The sequence below is a fragment of the Anser anser genome (assembly GCF_964211835.1).
Source record: "Anser anser genome assembly, chromosome: 2".
NCBI lineage: Eukaryota > Metazoa > Chordata > Aves > Anseriformes > Anatidae > Anser > Anser anser.
Genome location: NC_139721.1, coordinates 104,095,654 through 104,104,379, shown reverse-complemented (window position 1 = coordinate 104,104,379; position 8,726 = coordinate 104,095,654). Strand labels below are relative to the sequence as shown.

General features: G+C 43.5%; 1 protein-coding gene across 27 annotated transcripts in view; it reads left to right on the top strand.

Moving 5' to 3' along the window:
* Window positions 1–6,503: 6,503 nt before the first annotated feature.
* Window positions 6,504–8,726, top strand: part of TPK1 (thiamin pyrophosphokinase 1) — a 327,683-nt gene continuing 325,460 nt past the window's right edge. For 7 of the 27 annotated variants that reach the window (XM_083822035.1, XM_083822024.1, XM_083822026.1 and 4 more), the window contains exon 1: window positions 7,794–7,930. Coding sequence is in view for 11 of the 27 variants with exons in the window: in XM_083822034.1 (XP_083678160.1) it covers window positions 7,759–7,930 (172 nt within the window). In the remaining 16 variants the exon portion in view is untranslated. Of the gene's footprint in view, window positions 7,931–7,957; window positions 8,144–8,726 lie in introns of those variants that run through there. The other 20 variants (XM_083822041.1, XM_083822033.1, XM_083822027.1 and 17 more) reach the window with 17 other exon arrangements.

Genomic DNA, 8,726 nt, shown 5'->3' with positions numbered 1-8,726 from the left:
CCACACGGTCTCTCAGGAATTTTTCTTCCTCTCAATTAAAGACGCATTAACAGCAGGCATCCCACTCCAGCTAGCAAGTGCCTTTGCATGCACTTGCTGAAAAAGGTTGTGCAAGTGCGAGAAGCTTGTTTTCCTCACGTAACAACTCCAGCAGATGTGTCTGAGGGCTGCCCTCTCCCCAGCAGGGCGTTCTTCTCTCTCTCCCTGGGACCCTAAGACAGAATTAGCAGGCAAGTCATAACAGCTTTAGCATTTCAGTTGAGGGCAAGCTTAGGCAACTTTGCTCAGACTAATGGGATGGAATAGCAGCCATCATCTTTTCTCTATTACCGCCTTTTAAACTGCTCATCTTAGCATCGCCACCACCTTTATGGAACCTAACAAAGCCACTGAAGCGGCTGGGAGCCTTCCATCATTTCCATCCCAGAGATCCCTCAGAGTGGTTCCCCCTCGCAATGATGCTCTCCCTGACCAACATAGCTCCTTGCAGGACTCAACATTTCTTCCCTTATTTTGATGACTTAAAGCAGTGGCTCAAACAGGTAAACACAACTGTAAATGTCAGCCATCAGTGGCCCCACTTTTCATCATCTTGGCAGTCAGCACCACAGACAACACTTCGTGGGCCTTGGCCAAACTTAGCCCAGCCAAGACAGAAACAACATGAATGATTTGTGAGGAACTAGCCCTGTTTTTATTCACCTTCTGATCTTCACAGCTTTAGGTTCATGCTGACCTCCCTGCAGGCAAAGGTTTCCTCTCTGCAGCTTCAGAAGACCACCTCCTTCCTTGGGAGAGGGGTGAGAATCAGATAGACCGTCATGAGAAACTATTGCAACGTATTTTCTCTTACTCTGAATGCAGTTGCACATGCCAGAGAAGCAGGAAAGAATTCATCACACTTCAACACCCCATGCCATCCCATTTGTTCTTACATCAGGTCCAAATGCATGCCATTGATTTTCTAGATGCTGCCTCATTGTGTCACCTACTGAGAGCTATGCTTGCAGGAGTAGTGCAGGTCCCAAGAGTCAGGGGAAAGATACTGAGAATGAAAAACACATGCATTTTTGCGTGCTGTGGAATGCACTTAAATAAGAAATTAGAATTTGCTGAAGACACGGTCCTGAGAAGGAAATGCAGCATGATTCTCCACATTGACTCTCCTACTCTGAGAAGACAAATTACTTTAGAGCAAGAGTTGCTGTATTCGCCAGACAAAACAATACATTCCCTCCCATCAGAAAACAGTGCAGCATTTCTCTGGATTGGTCTTATTTTTTAAGTCTTGTTGTGCTGTCAGGACATGTACTGGGTCTGGCTGAGGTGGCGATGACCTTCCCCACAGCAGCCAGTATCATGCTGTGCTCCGCACTTGTAGCTAGCACAGCCCTGATATCACACCAATGTTCTGTCTGTTGCTGAGCTGTTGCTGTGCTGGCACAGCATCAGGACTCCCTCTAACCACCCCTAAAGGCCACCGGGCTGGGGGTGGGCAAGAGGTGGGCAGGGGACATCACCAGGGCAGCTGACCTACACCGCCCCAAGGGATGTTCCATGCCATGTGGTGTCACACTCAGCAATAAAAAGTGGGGCAGGGGAAGGAGGGGGAACAAGAGGGGGCCTCTTGTTATGAAAACATCTGTCCTCCTGAACAACCACTATGCACATTTAGGCCCTGCTTCCCAAAATGTGGCTGAACATTGCATATGGGAAATAGAAAATAATTGTTAAATGGCCTCCTCAGTTTTTGTTTTCTCTAATTAAATCGTCCTTATCTTAACTCATGAGCCTTTTTTTTTTTTTCATCATTTTTTCTCCCCCTGTTCTTTTGAGGAGAGCGGTGTGGTGGAGTCCATCTAGCCATCAGTGTGAAACCACCACAGGACATCACACTGAAGGCCTCTCAGAAACTTCTGGCTGGGTTGGTCAAGCAGCTTGCCTAACAGCTCAGCAAACTGTGTAGCCTCCAGACTCCAAGAAGCCAAGTATATAGTCTTATCTATCAGATTGCACAGTTCCCGCTTACTGTTGTCCACAGTGACTTGATAGCAGCTGATGTGATGAGAATTCCTTATTTCTAAAAGCTATCACTTCAATACACAATTATCTTTCCACAGTTTACCTTCCGTCTGACAGAACATTGCTCATGTTCTTAATGAATATTCTCCTCAATTTTTATAAAACTGATTGATAAACAAAAGCTATTCTATCTGTTCACTAGTAACACAGATTAACTTGTATTTATCTGTTGATCTCAGGTTGATTGGGTATACTTCACTGATGCCACTATACAGATGAAAAAACAAAGGCATAGTATGCTCCAAAACAGATCTATAAAAGTTATGTTAGTTGCTCAGTCAGTATATAAATTTCAGGGTATAGATCCATGTGGTTTGATTCTGTCTACAAGTGTCTGTAGTAGCGCACGGATTAAAACTCAGGTCTACTGTTCTCAATGTTCTGCCTGGTGAGTCACATAATTATGATACCACAATTTTCTTCTGCTTTACTGTATGACCTAAAATAATCCAGAAGGTTGATCTCCAGCCTGCTCTGCATCACATAGAAACAGACTACACTTTATACATATATACATATATATTTACTGTATTCTGATCTCTTAAGGACTTGAAGAGAAAAAAAAAAGTGAAGTTGGCTCTAATAATTGTTCCAGTAGCTGGACTCGAAGAGTGTATGTGTTAGATTTGGTCTGGCCATATATGCTGGTGACTCTTTGCACATCTTTTTTTTTTTTTTTCTTTTTTTCTCCTCAGTGATCGTACCGTTCAAATTGGTGTTTGAGTTTTAAGCAGGTTGTGGGGACTTAAATTGTTGGCACAGGAGAAATGCAAGGATATAATGTCTATAATAAAGCATCCCATTTATCTACTGATGCCTGCATTTTTTGAATTATAAAGCACTTAGGAATGTTCAGACAATCAGATAGCTGAGCTAGCTAAACATCCTCAGCCTTATTATTCTGCATAAATACTGGAATGGGTACCAGAATAAACTGTCCCAGCCTGCTAGTTTTAACTTTGGGTTAATTTTAATCTAAAGTTAAGCTGTGGAAGGAAGGAGAAAAGATTCCTAATGTTTACACATTGCACAAATCCTGATTGCCAACTTGTACAAACTATTCTGGGTTAGCAATGAAGTTGGAATAGCAGGAGGAACACCAACAGAAAGGTTTCCTACTTACAAGTAGCTCTTTTCATACATCACCAAGAGAAACTTCTGAAGGTACCTGGGTAGTTTTGATTCCACATACTTTCAAATGAAAAGGCTGCTGATACCTGTTGCCAGTTAGCGAAATCTGCCATCATTTTTAAACAGTGCCCAAAGTACTTTCATGCCAAGCATAGAGATATGATTCCTACTCTGACAAAGGATGGCCGAAGGGAAGGGACAAAAACCAGAGCATTAAATGGTGATGTCTGGCATTATCAGACCAATATGACTTTAGTATGGGGAGGGGCTTTATGTCATTAATGCTGGAGACAGATTCTCTCATTTTATTGAACAAAGTCCTCTAATACCTCTAGAGCTTCCAGCCTCAACACTAGATTGGGCTCCTTGAAAGGAGGAAAGAAAATTCTGAAAGCAATTAATGCTACTGTAAGTTAGCCTGGGCCATATATCAGAACTGGGATATAAAGAGAATGATCATTCTGAAGAAGCACGGCAAACCTTGTAGGCTTTAGCCCTGTTGTATACATCCCATTTAAATCCCCCTGCAATTAATGTTGAATACCCTCTACTTTCCTTGCTAAGTCTCAGGAGATGTTCTGAGTAAATAAAAGCTACCACCCTCCTACGCGCCCTTTAACTCTTCCCATCTGAGCAGTTTTAGTCATGCTGAAGGGCAGTGCTAGACATGTCATAAGCGTGCTTTATAAAAGCTGGCCAACCTACTGCTTCTCTGAATAACTTTCTTAAAGAAGATGAAGCTATCCGGAGCCTGATAAGAATAATGTATACATATATTTTTATACATGTTTTGTGTATATATAAATGCGATACTATATATATATAAAGAAAACATAAAAAAATACATACATAAACTGCAGTTTCTCAATATAGGGAGCAATCATTCAGTCAGTACAAAAATAAGAGAAAATATATCAGGTGAGAGCCCTGACTGGCTGGCTAGTTACTAAAGGAGGTTTAAAAGGTCTGAACACTTCCTCAACCTTTCCTGCCAATCATTCAGAAACTTCCTCTGTCAAACAGCCCCATCTGTCACTCAGGAACTTCATCTGCTTGCCTGTTTATTTTTGCACTTAGGGTTGAGGTCACTTGCCATCCCTTTAAGTAATCAGAGGAGACAGCAGTAATCAAAAGCACAAGATCAGTACTTCTGGGTTGTCTTTCTTGCATAGCCTATCTGTATATCCTTCTGCAAACATTGCAAAGTAAAGTAGGCATATACAAAGACACAAAGAGAGGAAAATAACAGGGGAGAATGATTTTTATTTTTTATCTATTTTGAGATCCAGCTAGAAAAGAGGAAAGAAATATTGCTGAATCTTATATGCTACCTGGAAAAACAGGTGTAACATTTTTTTTTACTGGGGAATTTCCCATGCATGACAGGAAAAACTGATGCTAGTTCATCAAATAGTAGCCTTTCTCAGGAAAATTAAACTGATACCCCAGTACAGAGTGAAAGTGCAAAAGGCAGATGAAAGTGTGTATTTTTCAGCAATGTAAATCAGCCTCCTGATGGTTTGTTGTTCTTGAGGGATTTTCTGCAAAAGAAAATGCCAGGCTGGGTGGAGCTATTCATTTTGCTTATTTGAAACTTCCTACACTTTATATGATTGTTAGGCTCTGCTGAAAAGTATTAAATAGTGGTCAGGTTCTGCCTTAGAGATCTGTGCAATTCAGCACTGACAGAAGCTATTCCTGTACAGTTGACTCTTAAAAAGAGCTTTGTACTGTGGATGAGAGATTCATACTTTAAAGAAAGGGCACTGAAAGAAAGCCAGAGTTATCAAGAAGAGGGACGAGCATCTGACATGTTTGCCCCTTGCCTACTTGCACAGTAGGCAGGCATTTTGCCTTGCCTTACAGACTGTTGAACATTTTGAAAGGATTTCAAGGATCCCAGTACCAGCCTGCTCTCTCAAGACTGATTTCTCCTTGTAATGCTATTGTTGTTATGAATCATGCATTACTGTGATTAGCAGAGAGAGGTGCGATTACTTTTTTTGCAGTAGCTGGCAAAGGATTGCCCGGAACACCTTTTTCTGATAGAGCAGAAAAAGAATCTCATCAGATATGAAGAGAGCAGAGATTGAAATTGCTAAAATTTCCATTAAAAAAAAAAATGTTGAAAGAGCGTAAAGGAGAACATGAGATAGAAGCCTTGTAACTGAACACTACAAGAAATGGACCCCTGACTAGGATGGACCTTCACTCTGAGCAAGTACGGCTGTCCTCACATATAAGAAGCCACTGCCACTTATCAGCAACTACTTGCATTAGAAACAAAAAACAGAACAATTTTATTTAAAAAAAAAAATTATAGAAAGACTGAGAAAATAGAAAAATAAGCTATATTGGAGAAGGTTTAATAATTTTACCTAGTGGTGGGAAAACACTTGGCAAAATTGAAGGTTTTCCTTCTCGTTTTTTAACGAGCAGAAGAGGAGACAGTTAATTAAGAGGGTGAAAGCATGGGCTATCTGCATGGTGGTCCTCACGTGGCTAGCTTCCTGGGAGAGAGAGCGCAAGCTTCTTCTTCTTTATGCTGATTGTTCTTAACCTGTTTAAAGAAAGATGCTGAGATAATGTCAAAGTTCTGTTCAATATCCTCTGAAATACAAGTTCTCAGTGTGGGGGGAAGAAAACTTTCACGTGAGACAAAAGTAAAATATTTTCAAATTCTATAGTGTAAGCAGTGATAATCTTGATATCCTTTTATCTTTTCCTTGTGTTTCCCAGTAACTTCTCATCTCTCTCATTGCCAAGACATGAATGTTTCCAAAACTTCTGAATTGCTTATGATATTTGTGGTCTAAAATTGCTTGTAATCTCTCATAGGTGGAGGCCAGCTTATTTGAAAGAGCCAAAGCAAAGGCTTAGTGCTTGCACTGTTCAGATCAAACATGCACCTACCAGGTAGCATAAACGCGGCCCAGCCCTATCCAAAAACTAAAGTTACTGCAATCCTGTTGATTTGGCTGTGAATCTCAGGCAATCCTGTTGATTTGGCTGTGAATCTCAGACTAACAGTGTGGACTGTGCATGGGGATGACATGTTGGTCACACATTCCCCCCGTTAGGCTGGAAACCTCAACTGCGTGCTGCCTTTTTGCAGACATCTCTCAAAGCAGTCCTCATCCTCCTGTCTTATCCTACCCTCCAAGTGCCTCAAATGGAGAGCACGATGGAGAAAGCGACCTGCTGGCTCCTGTGAGGGACTCAGAGGAATAGCCACCGCAGAACCTCTCGGGTATTCGAATGCTGTTTCGGGGGAGGGGGGCGAAAACAAACCGGCGAACTGCAGGACAGGGAACCATCGCTGTCAGCCGGGAGCCATGAGTTATGCTCCTTTGCTGCCCTCTGCTGCAGGGCCCAGCATAATTCCCCTGAACTGGCGAAGTAGCTGGAGTTTGAAATGAAAGCTGGGGCTGCCAGCCCAGGAACCTGGGGAGAGCTCAGAGACAGCAAAGGGGAGGTGGAAGATAATCTCGATGCCCTGTACCATGAGAAATGGTGTTTGTTAAAGATAAAAGTCCCTCGTGGAAATCAAGGCAGGGATACCAGCAAAATCGAACACTATTCTGGAAGGTGGAAACACATCAGTCACATTCTGGGGGCCTCAAATTGGGACCTTCACGCTCCTTGCACAAGCTTGAATTTAATGAGCGTTATGTAGTTTAGGGCTGAAGATGATTTATTTTCTAGTTAAAAGTCTGTAAGCAGCTAGAAATTATCTCTATAACAAGTTTTGTGACTATATTACAACAAAATAATTTAAATTCAGACTTAAACTGTGACTGTAAATGTCACACTATTCTGCTAAGGGCTTGGGAACTAGGAACAAAAGATAAATACGGAAAACAAATACAGTCTGTGCTATTTTTACTGTTCAGACTTTGTGCAGGGAGAAGAGGGCTAAGCTAGTACCTGAAACAACAGCAATAAAGCCATATTATTATTACTGCAGCCAGTTTGTAAGCCTCCAAAGCGACACTCTCCTGGATTCCTGATGCAGAAGCCGGCTGGCAGCAGCATATGGGCTGTACACACGATGCTGAGCTCTTGCTGCAGCTGAGGTTCAGAGCTGCAATTTTATATATATATATATATATATTTTTTTTTTTTTTTTTCAGTTTCCACGGTTTACTCTACCGGGCTGAAATGTATTAAGGACTGTTCTTTTGACTGAAGTATTCATTACAGGATCTGAAACCAGAACACTTTTAGCAGGGACTGCAAATGTTTTCTTTCAAATGACGGCGCCCATCACTCTCTGCCCTGTGTAACCCCTCTCTGTACTAGATAAAGCTTAATAAAAATGAAGTCTCTGCGGCTGCATTTACAAAAAAAAAAAGGGGCAAAAAGCCCAACGCCGCACAGCCCCTCATGTCGGGGCCGCTCTTTCTCTCTCCTGGAGGGGGGTCAGGACGGGGTTTTTCAGCTGCTGGAAACCTCTCGGGGGCGGCAAGGGAGCCTCGCAGAGCAAACCCCGGTTGCCCACAGGCCCCATAAACCCCACACACCCCAGAGCACCCAGAGGCCCCAATGGCGGCCGCTGCCCGCCCCGCCTTCCCGGCGCCGAACCAACCGCCGGGTGGCAGATGGCGGCTGAGGGCCTCCCCGCCCCGGCCGTGCCTGCGGGAGAAGCCGCTCCCCGAGCCTCGGAGGGGGGCCATGGAGCGTGTGTTCACGCCGCTGGACTGCCTCCTGCCCGCCGGTATGGTACCGATACCGAGCCCGGCCGGCACCCCACCGCCGGAGCGGGGCGCCGAGGCCCCGCCATGCCGCCGCCTCCCGCCCCATGGCCGCGGCGACGCAGTTCCACCCCCCGCCGGCCCGAGCTGGGCTTAAAGCAAATTTGTCGCTCTGCGAGTTCAGCGGGGCTGTTTTGCTGCCCAATTAGACCCTCGTAAACAGGCTGTCTGCATTGGTACCGTACTATAAAATGATTTTAAAGCTGCTGAAGGGTATTGGGGCACGGCAGCTGGGTTTTGGTCTGATGTTGCTCGTGTCTGGTCTGTGCTGGTACAGAAACTGAAGCTGCCATGCGGGGGTATGGGTTATTTGCTACTAAGCTCTGAAGTAAAGGAAGGCTTTAACAGAATGTATGCTTTTAGTGATTCAGTATGCTTTTACAACCAGCAGCTTAGCAGAGTGCATGTTTAAACACTTTCCATCTTTTTAATTGTGCTTTGCTCTAATGTTTAAAGGCTTCTTCAAGGGCATGTTCAAAGTTAGTAGCAGGTGAATTAGTAACAGGTAAAGCAGTACTCAAAATATTCCTGCTGGAAACATGGATTTAACTCGCCGTGCCTGTGTGTTTTTGAGATGTGTGATTGCTTGAGGTAGAATGGGAACAGGCATGGAGCAGAGATTTCAGAGGGCTACCTTTGATTCAGTGCAGTGTGATGTTGTCTTGTGTGAAATGAGGATTAACTGCTTAATAAAAACAGATAGTAAGGTTGAGACAAAAATAATACGTTAAGAATTTATCCCTGTGGAAGAATAGGCAT